The 22,263-nt window shown below is 35.2% G+C and overlaps 1 protein-coding gene across 2 annotated transcripts in view; it reads right to left on the reverse strand.

Annotated features, from left to right (window-relative positions):
* IA-2 (tyrosine phosphatase IA-2) overlaps window positions 1–22,263 on the reverse strand; it is an 842,823-nt gene that overhangs the window by 90,512 nt on the left and 730,048 nt on the right. For both annotated transcript variants that reach the window (XM_069821417.1, XM_069821408.1), the window contains exon 15: window positions 11,399–11,596. In XM_069821417.1, coding sequence (XP_069677518.1) covers window positions 11,399–11,596 — 198 coding nt within the window. The remainder of the gene's footprint in view (window positions 1–11,398; window positions 11,597–22,263) is intronic.

Consider the following 22,263-nt stretch of genomic DNA (forward strand, 5'->3'; position numbering starts at 1 on the left):
CGCGTCGCACAGCTTTCTTAATGTCTTCTTCAGACGATGACGATGCCCTGGCTCTCGTACAACTTGCTACGGTACAGATAAGATTTTGTGTGCACCCTTAGTGGTTGAAAAAAAGAAAGAATGTATGGAATCTTATGTATTTATTTTATTTATTTTATTGGTTTTATTTACTTCTATATATTTATTCTTTTATGCATTTATTTTTATGCACTTGTGGATTTATTTATGCATGTATTTATTTATTTATTTTCATTTATTATTCTGGTAGAGTTAGGCCGTGAGGCCTTTTATTTATTTATTCATTCATTTATGCAAATATTTACTTATGCACTTATGAATTTATTTATTAATTTTTTTATTCTGGTAAAGTTAAGGCCATGAGGCCTTAGACGACTCATAGATCTGTGTAAGAGCTACCGAAGCCCCTAAGATTTCACCTCTGAAAGAGAAATGATTCGGCTGGATCTATTACGTACAGCAGACGATCGCCAGAAGTATGGCAGTCGGATTTGTTGGCTGGAGATAAATGCGTGGTTTGGCGTACGGTGGAGCCAGCTTAGCCTGGCGACAAATTTGTCACGCGATTAATTCCGAGCAAAAATATTATTTCGGCCGAAGTTCTTAGCGATGTTCCTTGTCCCGTCCGATAGTTACTAATATCAACAGCAATACCACTGGACTAAACCGGCCGATAATGTTTAGGAAAAAGATATGAAAATATTACAGGTCGCTGAATGGTGAAATTTGTGCAGTAATAGCACATTTTGGATAATATTGCTTGACCTTCAAGAAAAACTCCAAGGCTGCTGTAAGTAAACAACATAGAGAATATCTTCGACGTATGTGCTTGCCTCAGGAGGTACACATAAGTCCTCCCCTATCTTTCCTCAGGCAGCGGAGGGTCTCACGTGGGAATATACAAGGTTTGTTCGTGATAGTGACACTGCAGGCGGGCTCTGAGTTATTTCCACCTAAGGAGTTTACAGAGGTCAAGCAAAATTTCTTAAACAGTAATGAAGAACTGGAGAAAGAAGCCACTTCTCTCCACAATGATTATTACGAATTTTGCGTCAGACTTCTTGGTATTATACGGCATGATAGGTTAACCAGAACAAAACATTTCGATTTTTTGTAGGTTATCCAGAATAAGCCATTTATTGAGACATTATTTATTTATTTACTTATTCATTTATTTAATTTGACAGGATTAAGGCCATAAGACCTTCTCTGCCATCCTACCAGATAGCACACATAAATACAAAAAAGAAATACAAACACTGATGAACATAAAACAAATTAAATTAAAGCCCTATAGAGGGTCAACAGGGTCAGAAGAACACTATAGAGCTCTCATCGAGCTAATACAAGTAAAAAAAAAGAAAAAACAGAGATAGCAATGATGATAGTGATAACTGATAAACAGGGACGACACTTTGTCCCAGCGTGGACGGATTTTAGGTTGGTTGTTGCTTGCCTATATTGACGTCACGGAGGCCAGGGGTTCGAAGGTACTGCACTGTGACAGGAAAGGGCAACCTGTGTGTGCTGCACCGGAGAACGAACATAAGTACGTTTTGTTTAGGATTCGAACCTATGCTGCTCTCTGCCGCTGCCTGCTTGTTTTTCATTTCATTACCTATAGTTCCTAAGTACTACTGGTGCCGTTGTCACTTAATGGCAAGGTGGTTGTGATCATGACTCTGTATGCAGTAGTGTAAACATAATACAATGTAGTCAGACAAGAGTCTAAACTGAATGCAATTGCAACTGCGATTGGAAGTGAGTATTTTAGTGTGGAGGGAGACAACTTACGCTGTAAACTGTGCAACACAGAACTAAAGGTAAACGTTCGTTAAGATTTGCAAAAGCAATGTGAAACGAAAAAGCATAGTGAACGTTTGCTATTATTTCTCTCATCTGCACGGTTTACAAACTTTGAGTTTTATAATGATTTGTGCGAGGTGATGGTATCGGCTCAGTAATCCACATTTTCAGCGGTTTATTGAAAAATACACGTCTAGAAAACTGCCTAGTACAGGGTGCGTCAGAAAGAACGGATGGATTTCACATGGCAAGAAAATTGTAAAGATTCATCAAATCAAAAATTTATTGTTATCAACATATTCACCAATACATGCAGTTTATTTATGGAAAACAACATTATCCATATGATGTCCTTGGCTTTCAATACAGGCATCGAGGCGTTTTCTGATGTTCGCCATCACTTTCACAGTCATAGCTGGTGCAATTGCCACGATTTATTCACGAATCGCTGTCTTCAGTTCGTCCAGTGTATGTGATCGATGTTTACAAACTTACGCCTTCAAATGGTCCCAAAGAAAGAAGTCGCAGGGCGCGAGATCTTATCGTAGCCTCGGACAATCTCAGTGCAATAGAATTTCGTCCAGGTGATTTCTTCTTTAATGTTGAACCTGTGATACGAAATGAAGCCACCTACCGCAAAATTGTATTCCGAGTTGGAATCCTAGCGTGACATCCGATGTCGAAATGAGTCCTGAGTGGCGATCACAGACTCTTCATTTTTCAAAAATGTCTCTACGATGAAAGCACGTTGTACACCAGACCAACACCATATTCTCAACTGAAACTGCATTCTATGGCTGACCCAACAGTCGTGGTCCCCCTCACTATATCTCTCTCCTCGTTGCGTATCGATAGTTTGAAATCCATTCGTTCTTTCTGACGCACCCTTTATAACATCAATGCGTACAACTCATTTATCGTCTGTATACGAAAAAACTCTGAACTCATTCGAACAGCTGTATGTGGTAACAAAATATTTGTATCTAAAGATGAGATATCGGATGCTGTGGGACGATAAGTAGCTCACGTTGTTGTAGGAGTGATGTCCTCCAATGAACCAGGAACGCATTTTTGATGACATCGGAAATACTAGAAAAAGTAAACAGTGCAACTATTGTTAATCTTTTTGAGATGCACCTATGTATAACATCGTGTGATGTTGAGCGAAGTTTCTCGCACTACAAGCATATTTTTAGTGAAAACAGAAGGAATTTCACTTTTTCACACTTAAAAATGCACATTATTATATTTTGTAACGGACTACAGTTTGTATCAGAATAATGTCGTGCCTCGATTGCAAATACTTGTGTGTAATTTGACTAACTCGTCGTTGTTGTAAGTATGTGTAAGTAATATTGTAACTAATCAAGGCATAGTCTATGCTACGCGCATACATGTTATATGGCAGTGGTAACCTGCAGAAACGTTGCATTTTTGTTCCGCCGATCTATACCAGCAAACAGTAGCGTGCTGTCGCTGGAGTGCTCCTATCAACTAGTAAACACAGGTACTCTATACACCAGTACCAGTGAACCTCGTGGCGAACTGGGACAAAGTGTCGTCCCTACTGATAATAATAATAATTGGCCTAATAATAATAATAATAATAATAATAATAATAATAATAATAATACATATCAATTGTCAATTTTACAATAGCATAGTTACAATATTTACTATATGTCATGGGTTAAGCCGAAGTTGCGCAACCTGACAGAACGGTGTTCAACAAGTAATTCCATGAACTAGAATGTGGTTCTTTATTTTAATTTAAATTTTGATATTGTCCTACAGTCTCTGACATGGTCAGGGAGAGAATTTCAGAGGCGTGGAATCGATATGCTGAAAGATGATGAGTAGAAGGATGTTGTGTGCAGAGGAATAGAGAAAAGGTACATGTTCCGGGTTCGAGGTAGTGAAAGGTAAACAAAACAAGATGCTAGGTAAGAGGGTGTAGAGGTGTGGATGATTTTAAATACTAATATGAGGGAGTTGAAGTGTCTTCTTTCTTTAAGCGGATTCCAAGACAACAATTCTAGTGACGGTGTTACCTAATACATAATTGAATTTTCTACGTTACAAACGAAACGAACGCAGATATTGTGAACATGCTGTAGTCTGTGGGAAAGATCAGTATTTAGATTCGTGAACAGAGAATCGAAATAATCGAAGTGGGGCATCATTAAAGTTTAGATCAGGTTCTTTTTAAGGCTGAGAGATAAAATGTTGGTTAAGTGTCTGATGAAATGAATTATGGAAAAAATTTTCTTACATATGTAGGTTACTTGACTTTGAAAATTTAAATTTGAATCTAAATATACTCCTAAATTTTTTACTGCCTTACTATATGTAATTGTGGCATTATTTTTGTGTTTGATACAGTGACTAGATCTATTTTGTTTAAACTCGTTGGTGGCCCATTATTATGGCTTGTAATTTGTCTGGATTTAGTCTGAGTCCAAATTAAACAAGTACAAGTACCAAATAATTAGACCATTCAAAATGTGCCTATTATGCTTTTTTCCTAAGGAGCATCTTCAGCGGACCTCTGGATAAAGAGCTAAGGAAGAGACTAGTGAAGTGCTTTGTATGGAGTGTAACATTGTATGGGGCAGAAACGTGGGCATTACGACGAAGTGACGAGAAACGAATAGAAGCATTTGAAATGTGGATATGGAGAAGAATAGAAAGTGTGAAGTGGACAGACAGAATGAGAAATGACGCTGTGTTGGAAATAGTGGGTGAAGAAAGAATAATGCTGAAACTGATCAGGAAGACGAAAAGGAATTGGTTGGGTCACTGGCTGAGAAGAAACTGCCTGTTGAAGGATGCACTGGAAGGAATGGTGAACGGGGACAGAAGAAGTTAACAGATGATAGGCAACATTAGGATATATGGATCGTATGCAGAGACTGAGAGGGAAGGCGGAAAATAGGGAAGATTGGGGAATGTTGAGTTTGCAGTGAAATGTCTTCCTTTTGGTAGAAAACTGAGAATAAATGAATGATTTCTTCAACTTCCGTCACCGCATCATTTATTAATGTATGGGTTGCGCAATGTAACATAAATTGCATTTGGCTCAAAATGTTTTAAATTTCTTTCGTACACCATTGTAAACAACTCTCATTTTGCAGGCTCCATCATAATCTTGCCCACGATATTTCATTACAGAAAACTATTCCATTCCTTAATAATCTCATTAGGTTTGGATATTGTAGGGACTTGTCTGCCACTACATGAAAACCAAGGAAAAGTTCTTTGATTTCCAACGTTTTCGGTATTCTGTTCCCATCTTTTTTTTTAATTAGAGGAAGTGTTACAAATATAAAATAAGGGTACAAATATGAAACAGTGTGATATACGACCTGAGACGTGTTGTATTCTAGCGGGAGTTTTTCAAGTTACTACACACTGATTGATACTATCTTTCGCGGGAATGCTAACACATTTGCAGTTAGAACCTGAACTGTTGAAACGTTTATCATTATTGCGTTTTCGAGGAAAATGAAAATTTTGGCGGTAAGTTCAATGTTAGACATATTAATGATATATTCTTAAAGAGAAATAATCTACGTTTACAGCAATGTATGTTAATTGATTTTGTTTTAAAATTATGGTATGTATGACTTACATCAGTGTGTCACAAATATGAAATACTAGTATTATTAATATTCCATCTTTATATCCTGGTTTTCTGTTTCCTTACTAGTATTGGCACCTTTAGGAGGGGGGAAAACCTCACATTCCAACAAACTTAGGAAAAAGTGGACTGACAACGAAATGCAAGAAACCATAAAACAAGTTTGAAAAAGAGATGTGAGAGACGATTCATCTGAATTCAGTATTACGATTGGGAAAACACTTTCTAATGAAGATGCTGAATGCTTGTTCTGTGCTTTTCTTACTACTTAGAGCCCATTTTGACATTGTAATTTTGTTAATTGTAACTTGTTAATAGTATTCCATATTTGTACCTTCATTTTGATGAAGCAACTATGTTAGAGTTTGAGGAAATTATTTTTTTCAAACATTTTATAACATCTTACGAACTTCTAATTGCGGTGTGCCATTCACAGGGATATTTAGCAATAAACAGGACGATACTTTACGTTCGGTATTGAAAACATGTAAGTTCCAAAACGAAAAAAACAAACCGGTATTCCATATTTGCAATACTTTCTTTATATAATAACTATCAATGTCGTTTAGCTGATTTCTCTTAAGTATATCTTGGGTGGTATTCTTTATAATAGAGTAGAAAGTGTCCTCTTTCATTTCATTCACTATTTTGATCTCCACTTTTAAATAAAATAGATTACTAAGTTCATTATAAACACTGGAACCTGCATATTTAATCTATCCTTTACGTTTACAGAGTACGTTCTAAAAAACTGGACCATACTTAACTAGCATTCTATAATGCTACTTACGATCACATTCAACATGTATCTTTATTCTGTGTCCTTGGAAGGGTAGATTGGACATTGCAAGAATGAGGGTAACATTAAGAAGTCTGTCTAATATTCTGCGCCAAAATGATTTCTGTTTCTTTATAACTTACTTTATTTGAAATAAAATAATAATAATAATAATAATAATAATAATAATAATAATAATAATAATAATAATAATAATAAAAAGATAATAATAATGGGTGAGCTCCTTTCATCATGAGAGCTTTTGGACGTTTGCTATCGAGCCATCTTGTAGTTACACCCTCATGAGTAGCATAGCCAACAGTTTGGCATAGAGCGTGTTCCGAATCCCAGCGCTGAGCAATCTGATGGCATCACGGTGTTCCGAATTTCAACGATGACGTCACTGATGCTCCAACGGTGTCGCACCGTTTCCATCAGCTTGCAGAGGTGGTGGCAGTATCCATCAGCCGCCATCAGCGAATCTGATTGGTTCTTGTATAGGGCGCGAATTAGCAGACGAATGACATCGTGCACTGTTGTGTCATGGCGGTGTGTTCTGCTGTATTGTTTGTAATGAGCACAACGCAAAAAAAAAAAAAAATATATATATATGTTAATGGCTTATGAACGAACATGTCAACGGACCAGCTATTAGTACTGATTCAAGAAATAAATTGTTTATGCTCTCTTTCCTATGAGCGAGATGACAGTATGGAAATTTGGTAAAATCTTTGCTAGCATAGCACATATAACAACTTTTACAGCCGCCATGATAGCCATTGAACCTTCCAGCAGTTTTGTTCCTATTTCGCAGCAGCGTGACGTCATTGATGTCCACCGGTCCGGTGAGATTCGAAATATGCTGACAATGAAGACTATAATAATTACTGTACTTGCAATATAATAATGTATCTTCTCTACTTCATTCCTTAAACAGTATTTCAAAATAGTTTCCGCTACCAGTGAAAAAAAAACACTAGTAAAAAAAACTAGTAATGCTGCATTTTGGTTTTTGTGATTTTCTACTGACCGACCTCAATGTGAATCAGTCTCAGAGATTGCATGTTCATAATTCTTGTTTCGCTTCGTGTGCGATGTTCGTCATGCTGACCACATTACCCCATCCTTCCAAACTGCCTTCGACTTTATGAACAAAGTAATTTTCATTCTCTTGTTCTCCCTCTCCAAGTCATTCACACCTTTAAACCTACCCGCTTCAGTTACTTATCTTCATATCACAATCTCTACACACGCACGCAAAGCAGCCCCACATTGGCCATACCGATAGGCTAGATAAAACATTAACTTATTCATTATCGTTCTGTATCTCGCTATCGCGCTTGTGAAATACCCTACCTTACGCAGTGACATCAGAGACTGTCAGAATTTAATAGCATCCAAAAACTGAAAATTTTAACTTTATTGTAAATTTTTTGAAATTGTACCGTACAATCAGTTACCTAACTTTAGATGTTTAATTATTTCCTTCAATCACTAAATACGTATATTAGACAATTAACATAATACAGAAGTACATTTTTATACCTATTGTGATTTTATCTCTTCACTTATATTTTTTTCTTCCCTCATTTTGCAGTCATGTTTTTTATATTTCTATATGTATTTTTATTTCTTCTTCTTATTTAATTCTTATTTCTGCACTTTTTTGTATTTTATATTTCTGGTGATGTGGTGAAAAAAAAAGCCTGATCACTTTAACTCCATCAGATTAAATAAATATATCAGTAAATGAATGAATGAATGAATGAATGAATGAATGAATGAATGAATGAATGAATGGATGGATGGATGGATAGATAGATAGATAGATAGATAGATAGATAGACAGACAGACAGACAGACAGACAGACAGACAGACAGACAGACAGACAGACAGACAGACAGACAGTCCGACCGACCGACCGACAGACAGACAGACAGACAGAGATAGATAGATAGATAGATAGATAGATAGATAGATAGATAGATAGATAGATAGATAGATAGATAGATAGATAGATAGATAGATAGATAGATAGATAGATAGATAGATAGATAGATAGATAGATAGATAGATAATAATGAATAATATAATACCTACGTATTGTAATGTAATATAAATGATAAATTTGAATGTAAAGTGATAATAGTTTATAGCATTTGGAAGTTTAAATGACTCTAAAAATTGGGACAATAAATTTAGAATTTTTGTTATAACAGAGATTGTAACTTCCCATACTTTTGTAGGGTATTCTACTCATAAGAAACATTAATTATTTATGATTCACAGATGATATTACCTTTAATGAGAAAATGTTTCATACCATTTACTCAATCTTGTATTGAATGCATGTAAGTCATCTTCGTAAAGCTCACATTTTAAAATGTTTCCTCAATTTAAACAATATTTTTTTTAAATTTATTAAATGTTTTAATATAAAAATGAAAATGAGATAATAAGTACATGGTGTCATTTAAGAAAATAAACTACTTGGCATACTCTCTATTAAAGTAAAACATCGTTTCTGAAAACATGTTCAGGATATTCATTTATTCACATCTGTAATTTTTATATTTATACAGTTTCTTCATTAAATTAAAAACAGTAAAGCAACAAGCACTGTTCCACACTTTTTACTTTTTTTATTTAGTGCATGTTCTCATCTTCGTAAAGGTTACATTTTAAAATTTTTCCTGAATTTAAAACACTTAATTTTAATTTATAAAAAAATATTTTTGTATATTGTACGTTTTTCCGAATTCTGAAGAATCCAAAAATGAAAAAAAGTACATGGTGTAATAATTTAAGAAGACTTCTTGGCATACCCTCTATTAATGATAAACATAATTTATGAAAACATATCTAAAATGTTCATATTTTAATACCTGTAACTTGTATTTATACAGTTCCTTCATAAAACTAAAAATAAGAAAGTTACAAGGAATTTCATACTAATTATTACTGAAGCTTGTACTGGATGCACGTATGTCATTCTCATAAAGCATATGTTTTAAAATTTCAAATACTTATTTTTTTAATTTATAAAAAACGTTTTTGTGTACTTTACATTTTGAAATCTGAAAACATCTTATAGTGTCATTCAAGGGGGTGATGGATCAAATTTATATTTTTAAGAAAGAGTCTTTATATTTTGTACACTTTATCCCCTTACTAATAAGTATTCTTTGCATGTATGTCTGATTCTGAACAGATGAATGGTTTTTAAGTTATTCAATTTTATGGAAAAAAAAAAAAAATGTAGATCATATTTTCAAAATCTATCTCCTCTTACAAAATGTAAGTTTCATGCATGACTCTTTTTTACAGCATCTCTGATAAGATTAGAAAAGATAATTATTAAGAATTTTAAATTTACATCTGTAAATGGAGAGAAAATGAAAAAAATATATGTGTATTGAAGAATGACGAAAAAATGTAAATTCAAATTTTAAATACTTCGTATCCGATAAAAATTTACTTTATCAAAAAATGATAATGTGTTACGTTAATTACGGTATATAGACCATGGTGTAAAATTTCATCTTCCTAGCACCAAAATTATAAGAGCCTTTACACTTCGATCAAGACGAAATGTATTGAAAAGAGTACAGTATTAGAAAAAGCTTGTAAAGTTTGCATTGAATTCAAGTTCAAGGATACAACCGGTTGAATAGAGAGTAAATTTTATGCAGAGCACTGAAAACTGCTCAACTTGCGAATAAAAGATTGCTTATTCATTTTTAATACACACACAAAAGGAAAACGTGATTTTTACTGAAATTGATCAAAATCTCATCCGTCTCCCCATTCAGAAAACAGACTTCTTTGCATAAACTATATTAATGCAAAACATAATTTTTTTCTGAAAACCTGTCCGAAATATTAATTTTGCTTATTCATTTTTAATACACACAAAAAAGGAACATGCGATTTTGACTGAAATTGATCAAAATTTTACCCGTCTCCCCCTTCAGAAAACAGACTTCTTTGCATAAACGATATTAATGCAAAACATAAACTTTTCTGAAAACCTGTCCAAAATATTAATTTTGCTTATTTATTTTTAATACACATACAAAAGGAAAAATGCTATTTTGACTGAAATTGATCAAAATTTCACCCGTATCCCATCTCAGAAAACAGACTTCTTTGCATAAACTATATTAATACAAAACAAATTTGTCTGAAAACCTGTTCAAAATATTAATTGAAGGGTTCAGAACCATAGTGGGCCAAGCGCCATTTACTACAACCGTAGAAAACAAGGATTAAAATTAAGTTATTACCATAATTCAGTGGAAACATACAGCAAGCAATATAAAGTATACATATTAAAACTGAATGATATGTCAATCTTCATTAACCTATGGTATTCACTTAACTTTAACCCTTGCTTTCTCAGTTTTTAATAAATGGCGCTTGGCCCACTATGGTTCTGAACCCTTCAATTTAGCTTATTCATTTTTAATACACACACAAAAGGATAATGTGATCTTAACTGAAACTGATCAAAATTTCACCCGTCTCTCCTTCAGAAAACAGACTTCTTTACATAATCTATATTAATACAAAACATACATTTTTCTGAAAACCTGTCCAAAATATTAATTTTTTTCACCGTCCATGAGTTTTGTATTTATACAGTTTCTCCATAAATTAAAAATTGGAAAGCTAAAAAGCAATGTTCCTTACTATTTACTCAACCTTGGACTGAATTCAAGTAAGAGGAAAATGTTATTTTGACTGAAATTGATCAAAATTTCACCCGTCTCCCCTTCAGAAAACAGACTTCTTTACATAATCTATATTAATACAAAACATAAATTTTTCTGAAAACCTGTCCAAAATATTAATTTGTTTCACCGCCCATGAGTTTTGTATTTATACAGTTTCTCCATAAAATTAAAAATTGTTAAGCTAAAAGCAATGTTTCATACTATTTACTCAACCTTGGACTGAATTCAAGTATGTGTCGTCGTAAAAATTTGTCCCCAATTCAGAACACTTCTTTGAAGTCATTCTTGATTTCACGATGACCTCACTTAGCTGTTTGTGCATGTGTCCATTTCGATAAAGACTAGATATGGATTCAGGTCAAGGCGCTCAAGGGGTAGTAAGTATCACAGAAATATATTAAGAACAGAGCTGAACTTACCTGGTAATCCTTGCTAGCTTCGGTGTCAGGGGCTGTAAGATTCTGCAGCTTCTCTCTGGAGCGGGCATGGCGTCGGATGACGAAGAGGGCGGTGGCCGCTATGAGGACGGCGGCGATCACGCCGCAGAGCAGGAAGGTAGCGACGTACAGCTCGTGTTCTGTGTCGGGACCCAAACTCAGGACCGTCGGCAGCTTCGTCTGCGGACACGCAGTGAATGTCGTGGCGGACATTATTCACTTGAGTACACCCAGAGGAAGGTAGCGAACAACTAAACCAGAACGACGGCTTGCTTGTTAGCATTGCTGTGTGCACAGCTGGTTTGCGAGTTGAGATAGTGCGCGGGCAATTATTAACTTAAAAATTACGATTCTTACATTGCACAGATGATACCAGACAAGCCGCCGTCTGCAAATAAAGGGATACAGAGTCACAAATACGCAGCAGCTGACGTACACGGCTTCAACGTTGACTGAAATTCACAGTTTCGGGTTCGAATCCCACGTACGGCATGGGTTTTGTCCCTTCCTAGTGTGACGTTATTTTCTTATCTAATCTTATCAACTTGTGTGGAGCAAGACGTTGTGCAGACACATGTAACCCCACGAAGTGTCGGTCTAAAAATGACTTCCAATGTCAAGGATTTGACAACGGCGTAATTTGTTTTCCTTGACTGATCTCTGCTCAACTGACGACGTTAAATTTGTGTACACTCTCTGCCGATGTAGTAGAATGCGTTTGGGTCTAAAGCAGCGGTGACCAAAGCGGGTGTCATGATTACATCGTGTAATCACAGACATTAAAACAGTACGAGGAATTTCCTGTACATTGCTGCGTGTTTCATTCATGTACTGACGTACTGAAGGCAAGCAGTGGCGGTATCATGTCGCTCTACAAACTCTGTCTCTACAAGCAGTAAGAGGTGGTTTCGTAAAGAATAAGGAGAACTTTTTTGTTGTTCTGTCGGACAAAATGTAATGTGTTTACTTTGCTCAACGGTTCAATTAGGAGTATATAGACACATTAATTGCCACGCTGAATAATGTATTATTTTATTATTATTATCATTATCATTATTATTGACCACTAAGTATGTGTTTCTATAATTTAATCAGGAATTTGCAAAAGGGACTAAGTCCGAAAAAGTAAATTTTAAGAAAACAACAAAAAACGTTTTTGTATGTATCTGGATGAATAACAGTCCAAACATGGTGATACACAATTTAAATGTGTACATTCTATAGGATTTGGTTCCTTTTAATGTCGAAATCCAAGAAAAGTATATGGAGAGCCAGAAACGGGTATAAACTCAATTTAAAAAAAAAAAAAAAAAAAAAAAAAATTGGACTTGGTTCCTTTGCAATTTCCTGATTCAATTCTTCTGTACGTGCATGAATATTAATACTTTTAGATCTCCCTAGAAGGATAAAATTATTAGGTTTTATCTCAATTTTAATCTTCTGAATCGTTAGATGAGGATACCTATATATTAGTTATTCATTTAATAGTAATATTGTAGAAAAACTGATTCAATATTATGTGCCAAGGAACTGTTAAACGCCAGGAATTAACATGTCTTAAATCATAGCCAGGAAGACAAAGATGAGATAAATAAATATAAGTCAGCTACCTAATGGGGTTTGAAATATCTCGTGCTCGAAAGCCTTTTAATAGAACAGAATTTCTCAAAAGAGTAATGATTAAAATAGATTAAATAATTTGTCCATAAGAAGTTTTTAATTTTGAAAAAGGACGAATTTCTCGACCAAGTATCAAGAGAAGAATTTATAAAATTCCTGATTATATTCAAGAGGAAGGTTAAAAAAAAGAAGCAAGAAAATCGTACAGTATATTATTCACTGGCTCTTGATATCAGCAGTGACATTACTGATACAGCAAAGCTTGAGATTTTTATCCGCGGGATTGATCAAGATGTTAGTACAGGAACACCACTGGTTATAGTTTTCATGCTAAGTGCCTTTCCTCTGTCTCCTTACTTCGTAAGCTGTCTATCGCATGTAATCACTGCAGTTCGAGTTTTGGTTACCGTTGGTCTAAAGAAAACAGAAAACAGTACAACGTTGTCCGTTGTTGTGACGAGAATCCAAGCCCCCGTATACCGGTAAGGCATCATGTTACAAAACGTTCACATCTAAGTATTTTTGACAACGTAAATATTATTCAACGCTTTGAAAACGGCGCAAATATTAAGGATATTGCTGGAGAATTTTAAGGAATATTTATTTATTTATTTACTTACTTAGTTATTTACTTATGTATTCATTCATCCATCCATTCACTCACTTATTTACTTACTTACACACTTATGTATTTATGTATTTCTTTATTTGATTATTCATTTACTTATGTATTTATTTACTTATTTATTATTGTATTTATAGATAGGTATATTCTAGGGAATAAAATTAATTTGTATTAACGTTGTATCAGATTCACTTTTATAATGAATTAACAACACTTTATTACCCATTTCCGTATGATCGATGTTTCATTGTCCATAATATTGCTCGACTTTCATGCTCTACGTCAATCAGAGGAATAGCCTAATTAATGAAGGCATGTATTAATTTTCTTCGGAATATTTATTATACAGCTTTCGCGTGTTAAATATTAAGGTACCTGGTTAATCAGTTTCAGCCTGTTATAGGCCATCCTCAGAACTGGTTGGTGCTGGTCTTGGCGCCTTTTTCCTGTGGGGATGTGTTTGTGTAGTGTAATGTGGAGTCAAAGAGTGTGTGTGTTCTGAAATTGAGTTGTGTGTTGAGAATTTCATTTGGATGTGTTTTTGTGTTTCTATACAATTCGTACAACGACTTAAATTTTCCTTACTTTTTTTACAGATATTTAAAAATGGGCTGTGTTTAAATTACAACTGATATTGGATTTGAATAATTTATACAGTCTAAAATATTATACAAAAATGATGCGAGTATACGTACTAATACAAATTCTATAATGTTCTAAAACTTTGACATTGTTTTCCTCATAATATTGCACCCAGCGGCTCAATTAGTCTCAGCTCAACAAATTTTTCAGTATATCATTTTAATACTGCGGTACTCGCGATAACAATTCAAACGAATGTCGCACAGGACTGCAGCTGCTCTCGATGCCGAGATATTACCGAGAGAAATCGCGCGGCACGGCTAATTTTACACACAACTTCGGCGGCCTCATGACCGTAGCGAGGTGAGATGGTGTCATTGGACGTGGTCACACAAGTTACATTGGTTTATGGTATAACTACAAAAACATTCGACTGTGAGCATTTGAAATTTTGCCATTTTTTAGTTTCACCACGGATCCAGGAACGGGTGCCCATACCCGGTGCCGAGAAAGACGCATTTTTCGCCGAAAAGAAAAATACAGATAAACCGGAAAATAAATGGTAATCCCAAGAACGATTTTAACTGCAGAAGTTATTCAGAATCGAAATTTAACCTGGCCGTGAAGAGACCGATAAATTTTACCTGGAGCCCTTTACTAGGGATAGGGTTCTTTCACGTACCGTAAATCTATAACTTGACACAACTTTACTTTCCTCACGGAGGAAACCATGCTAAGGATTTTATCTCTACAAAAATTCCATCTCTTTCAGTCGGGTCTGAACCCGTGAATCTCGAATTCAATAGTTAACATGGTAACCGCCAGACTACCGACGAGAGTCTGAAGTGGTGAACGACAACCAAAGACGATGGAACACTCAGAATAAGTGGATATCAAAATATGAAATCAATAAATGTCCTGTAGTACTCTTTTCAGGTCGTCTCTCCTACTGCTTGCTTTACGTGTGCTTCTGCCTAGGCAAAGTCACACGACCCGCAAATGAAGCACGATGGATTGAAGCGAGATTAGTTCGTTTGCTTATTGAACTGCTCTACAGCATACTCTGCATCTTGTTTCATTTCCGTTATAAGTGGATGTAAGAAGAGGTATATAAGCCTACGATGAAAAAAAAAAAATCAAATTTGCTAAAACTGAAAGAAGAGGTCGTTTTATAAACTGCCATCTTTGCAAGGAAAGGCAAATTAAAGTCTGTAGGTTAATGTTACTAAAATTGGTAACAGAATTTCACTTGCTGTGTGGATCTCCTTTTAGTTGTTACCGGTAAAGAGATATTTTTATACAAAATTTTCTGCTCTGAAGGTTTTCTTACGTTCTTAAATCTTAACCACCACCACCACCACCACTACCACCACCACCACCACCACCACCATCACCACCACCACCACCACCACCACCACCACCACAAAGGGGGTTTAACTCTCATAATAAAATCAGGGACCGTACTTTGTCCCAGAAGGCTACTGGGGTTTTTAAGTAAACGACGAGATTGCATCTAGAAAGGGAAGTACTTGACTGACGGTTCACGCGAATCTTGTTTCGTAAAGTGAGCAGAACAAAATATGGACCACTTTAACAATTACACTAATATTTAGAATTTAAATTATTTACACTATGTGCACTATAATACGCTATGACATGTACCATCTTTTAAATAGGCTATTTAACGATGTTGTATCAACTACTAGATTATTTAACTTCTACGGATTTGTGATAGCGTGATAGTATTTGGCGAGATGATGACGAGGATATGCCATGTGATTATCTGACATTCGCCTTACAGTAGGGAAAACCTAACCTGGTAATGGCTCAAGCGGGAATAGAACCCATGTCCGAGAGTAGCTCTAGATGAATAGGAAAATGCGCTATCGCCTGAGCTACGCAAGTGGCAGTTAATAGACTAATGGTATCTTTTATAAGGACGTCCCGAATACCATATTTCTTCCGGTTCGTAAATTGAAATCTATTTCGGCTATCTGAGACCTGTTTCACAAAAGTAGGCCTAGAAGTTACAAATTACAGGTGAAAACCCCCACAAGTTGCAGAACCTGTAATTTAAAGCTCGTTTCTCGAAGTGATAGCTGTAGACCTGCACGTGACAGAGAAAAATTACAGCATTGTTTTTTACCTAGTTGACAAGTTTCAAGCAAAAATATATAAATACTTTCTACAATTCTTACCTAGACCTTGATGTGGGTCATTTCATTTAGTCTTCTGCTCAAGGGCAGGTCTTTCACTGCAAACTCAGCATTCTCCAACCTTTCCTATTTTCTGCCTTCCTCTTCGTCTCTCATATGATCCATATATCTTAATGTCGTCTATGATATGATATCATCTTCTACCCCGAACTCTTCTACCGTTCACTATTCCTTCCAGTGCATCTTTCATAGGCAGTTTCTTCTCAGCCAATGACCCAACCAGTTCTTTTTCCTCTTCCTGATCAGTTTCAGCATCATTCTTTCTTCAGCCACTCTTTCCAACACAGCTTCATTTCTTATTCTGTTGGTCCATTTCACACGTTCCATTCTTCTCCATACCCACATTTCAAATGCTTCTATTCGCTTCTCTTCACTTCGTCGTAATATCCATGTTTTATGCCCCATACAATTCCACATTCAATACAAAGCACTTCACTAGTCTCCTCCTCAGTTCTTTTTCCAGAGGTCAGCAGAAGATGCTCCTTTTTCTATTAAAAGCTTTCTTGACCTTTGCTATCCTCCTTTTGACTTCCTGGCTGCAGATCATGTTACTGCTTATAGTACAACCCAAGTATTAATAATAATACCGGTAATATTAATAATAATAATAATAATAATAATAATAAAATTAATAATAATAATAATAATAATAATAAACAAGGATAGTATGTGAGTAGATTTTTAAGCGATGGTGAATTGAAAAGCATAAAAATGTAAAGATGAATTCTGGAGTGCTCGGGAAAAGTGATACAAGTCAGTTTCCACAAACCCTTTTTTGATAATTTATTGACAACTTACGGAACATCTACTCGCTTGGAAAAAAATACATAAGTATTTCTCCCATTACAATAATTCATACAGAAAAAAATCAAATCGACATAAACCAGTATAAGTTGTCAATAAATTATCAAAAAAGGTTTGTGGAAACTGACTTATGTCACTTTTCCCAAGCACTGCAGAATTATTGTAACGTTGGCTGACGAATAATTGTCTTATAGGCCTATCAAATACTTATAACACTTTGGCTATATCTACACCGATACGGCCGTCATGACGTGGTTTCTGGCACTTGATGCAGATTTCTTATATGTCGGCATCGATGCCTTGATCTCCCGTTGGAACAAGTGTTTGGACAAGCATGGTGGAGATGAACAAAACTAACTTCCGCTCTCGCTCGCTGTGTTCCTTGCATTTGTCTTTCGAGTCTCGTCTCGTCATTCTCGAAATAGCATTTGGTCGGCGTGGAAAGATTTCGTAACTTTGAATAACATACATAATTGAAATAAATAACATTATAAATGTGTAAATGAGACAAAAAGACAAAACAGAACAGTACCTTAATTAACAAAATGTTATGGTTATTACTTATTAGCTATGGTTATAGAAATAGAAAAAAAAACAATTCTCAAATAAATTTGCATTTCTAAGAAACATAAAACATAACATTAATATATTTTTACTTGAGATTGCACACTTGATCTCAAATATATGAAAAGAAAATTCCTAGCCTTTTAATAAGGGCATAGTAATTAAATAAAGATTGGGGAACGGATTATTATACACTGAAAAGTAGATATATGATGTTTCAAATAGGCTACTTGATTGCTTATGCATATATAACAGTTGCCAAAGTAGATAAAAGTTCAATCGGGTATAAACAACTGTGGCGATTAAAGGCTGCTTGACGTTCGGGACTTATGGAGTGATTAATCTTGACGTCTCGAAGCACTCACAAGCAGTCTTTACGTCAACGACGCGACGTATACAATATTGTCTTGCGGGTTTTCGGCTTTGCGGGCGCTGTTAGTCTTGTTTTCTCGAATGTTCATCTCTAGTGACTATGTTGTAAAGTAATGAGTACCAGTGCCCTACTACTGTATATCAATATATATATGCCTGTGAAATAAAGTTTGTCCATGAGACCTCTTAATACATTACTTTTTAAAGCACTCTTGTAGTTGATGGGTCGAAACGCTAACTTTAAACTTGATTGTCGCTTTCACGTACGTCAGGGCTTACGAACGTTGATAAAATAGAAGCTCTCTGACATTCAAACATTTGACAGTCGCCAAGGTTCTTGATTATGGTCAGAGAGACCGGTTCTGAATGTCATTCATGACAACTAAGAAACGAACATTTACTACACAAGTAGTAGCTTTCATTAATTGTTGCTAAGAGAAAAGTATCTGCATTAGATCCAGCTTCAGCCATTCCAGGCAAACTGGAAATTCCAATGAAAAAGTATTTTTCACAAATAGGCCTATTTGTTTATTATTAATGTAAAACATAGATAAGGCTATAAATTTAAATATTCTAATGTTTCATTTTGAAAAGGAAAATATTCTACAAGTTTCCGGACATAGAATCTAAGTGGTCTTGGCTAGGTAAGAGGTACTTTTTGTTTTTATTTTTATTTTAGTAGGTTATTTTACGACGCTTTATCAACATCTTAGGTTATTTAGCGTCAGAATGACATGAAGGTGATAATTCCGGTGAAATGAGTCCGGGGTCCAACACCGAAAGTTACCCAGCATTTTCTCATATTGGGTTGAGGGAAAACTCCGGAAAAAACCTCAACCACGTAACTTGTCCCGACCAGGAATCGAACCCGGACCACCTGGTTTCGCGCCTAGACGCGCTAACGGTACTTTTTGTTTCCCTAAAGTTTGCAGCACTTACTTATAGAGAGATCAGCTGTTAATATATGTTTTTCAAGGAGCTATTGTTGAAGAAAAATTTTGAGAGTCTGCACTGTTAATTCCAGAGCTTCAGGATCAAGGAACTTTATTACTTTGTACTATATTTTTTCTGTTATTTATTTTAAGTAGGCCTATTAGTTTGGGTTAATAACAATTTAGTAATCTTACAGTTAAAGTGAATATTTTGACTTAGAAATGTCACAGTTGATTTTAAACTGGAAAAATGAAAGACATTTGAAATTGGAAAAATGAAAGGCATTAACTCATCTGTAACATCTGTGACAAAAGGTAACATCCGTGACATGGATGAAACAGCTATAAAATATTTACCGATTATATTTTTGTGAACTAATTCGATGCCATGAGATATGCATAGCTTTCACGTGGGCACTACGAGAATGAATATCTTTTTGCTTGAGGTAGAAACCTGCGTTTTACACTTTTCGTTAATAAGGTATGAAGTGAGTTTACAAATCTTGCAACATCCGTGGTGGAAACTTTTCTTTATTTTCAGCTATAATAATACATTTTATTCAACCAAATTTTTTCTATAAAATGATACTAATAAGATAACAGAGAGGGCTGAAATTGAACAGGTTACATCAGCTTCTTGTTTATGCGGATGACATGAATATGTTAGGAGAAAATTCACAAAAGATTAGGGAAAACACGAGAATTTTACATGAAGCAAGTAAAGCGATAGATTTGGAAAGTAAATCCCGAAAAGACAAAGTATATGATTATGACTCGTGACGAGAATATTGTACGAAATGGAAACATAAGAATTGGAGATTTATCCTTCGAACAGGTTGAACAATTCAAATATTTTGGAGCAACAGTAACAAATATTAATGACGCTCGGGAGGAAATTAAACGTAGAATAAATATAGGAAATGCCTGTAATTATTCGATTGAGAAGTTTTTGTCATCTAGTTGGCTGTCAAAACATCTGAAAGTTAGAATTTATAAAACAGTTATATTACCGGTTGTGAAACTTGGACTTTCACTTTGAGAGAGGAACAGAGAGTAAGGGTGTTTGAGAATAAAGTTCTTAAGAAAATATTTGGGGCTAAGAGGGATGAAGTTTCAGGAGAATGGAGAAAGTTACACAACGCAGAACTGTACGCATTGTATTCCTCACCTGACATGACGTTTGAGATGGGCAGGGCATTTAGCACGTATGGGTGAATCCAGAAATGCATATAGAGTGTTAGTTGGGAGACCGGAGGAAAAAAGACCTTTGGGGAGGCCGAAACGTAGATGGGAAGATAATATTAAAATGGATTTGAGGGAGGTAGGATATGATGATATAGACTGGATTAATCTTGCAGAGGATAGGAACCGATGGTGGGCTCATGTGAGGGTGACAATGAACCTGCGGGTTCCTCAAAAGCCATTTGTAAGTAAGTAAGTAGGTTTGAAAGTAAACCCCGAAAATACGAAGGATATGATTATGTCTCGTGACCAGAATATTGTACGAAATGGAAATATAAAAATTGGAGATTTATCCTTCGAAGAGGTTGAAAAATTCAAATATCTTGGAGCAACAGTAACAAATACAAATGACACTCGGGAGGAAATTAAACGCAGAATAAATATGGGAAATGCCTCTTTTATTATTCGGTTGAGAAGCTTTTGTCATCTAATGTGCTGTCAAAAAATCTGAAAGTTAGAATTTATAAAACAGTTATATTACCGGTTGTTCTGTATGGTTGTGAAACTTGGACTCTCACTTTGAGAGAGATATAGAGGTTAAGAGTCTTTGAGAATAAGGTTCTTAGGAACATATTTGGGGCTGAAAGGGATGAAGTTACAGGAGAATGAAGAAAGTTACACAACGCGGAACTGCATGCATTGTATTCTTTACCTGACATAATTAGGAACATTAAATCCAGACGTTTGAGATGGCGGGGCATGTAACACATATGGACGAATCCAGAATTGCATATATAGTGTGTTTGTTGGGAGACCGGAGGGAAAAAGACCTTTCGGGAGGCCGAGACGTAGATGGGACGATAATATTAAAATGGATTTGAGTGAGGTGGGATATGATGATAGAGACTAGATTAATCTTTCACAGGACAGGGACCGATGGCGGGCTTAGGGCCTATGTGAGGGCGGCAATGAACCTGCGGGTTCCTTAAAAGCCATTTATAAGTAAGTAAGTAAAATGATACTACTCTTCTAAATTGATTCTAATAATAATGGTTAACAAAAGTCATTTCATTTTCAATATATAGAGTTTGAAAATAGTAAAAATGTGACATCCATGACAACTGGAATGGCTCGCTTTTTTTTTTTTTTTTTTTTTTTTTTTGCAAGAAATTTGCAAGTAACAAAACCCAAACTCTTTTCGTTAGAGAAAAGCTGCCAACTCCGCTAGAAATATACCTCAGTGAAGTATACGCTTCGTATTATGATGTAATAAGCAATTAACTAGGTTCGTATTACAGTTTCATGTGATATTTTTTTCTACTTTAATTGGAATGTCTAGGTTGTTTTTTCTGTATTCATCTGCCGCATGATACAGGAAAGTTTTCTTAGAAATAATTAGAGAAAACGAATTGTATGATTCGACTCTTCTGAAACGTTAGAAGAAAATTGTAGGAAAGCGGATCCCTTAGATTTGTACAGAACTTCATTACACACAAAGAAATGCAATATCTTTTCTTTAATATCAACAATAGGGGTGTTTTATTTTGTAGCTCTCCAGCTGCATATGCGAGAATACAATTTTAATAAACGTTTTCTTTTTGAAGAAAAAAAAGAAAAGAATGGCATTAGTTATTTTTGATTTAGTTTAGGTTATCAATGGTATTTTAAGGTCAACTTGATATTTAAACGGGAACCCAAACTTTTTTCGACAGATTCTCAGAAACTATCCGTCTGAGGTTTTATTTTTATCAATTCTGTATCAAATGAGAAAATTGAGATACCATGACATCCTTTGTTTTCTTTTAATATCAAGTAATAGTGTTATGCGTTACAAGAGCGGTATGTTGAAGTTTTCATGTTCGAGGAAAAGTTTGAAAAAGCGAAACGTAGTTGAGCTTTTTTAATTTCCGAGAATTGAAAGAAAACATACCGCTCGTGTATCGTACATTA

This window comes from Periplaneta americana, chromosome 1, assembly GCF_040183065.1.
Source record: "Periplaneta americana isolate PAMFEO1 chromosome 1, P.americana_PAMFEO1_priV1, whole genome shotgun sequence".
NCBI lineage: Eukaryota > Metazoa > Arthropoda > Insecta > Blattodea > Blattidae > Periplaneta > Periplaneta americana.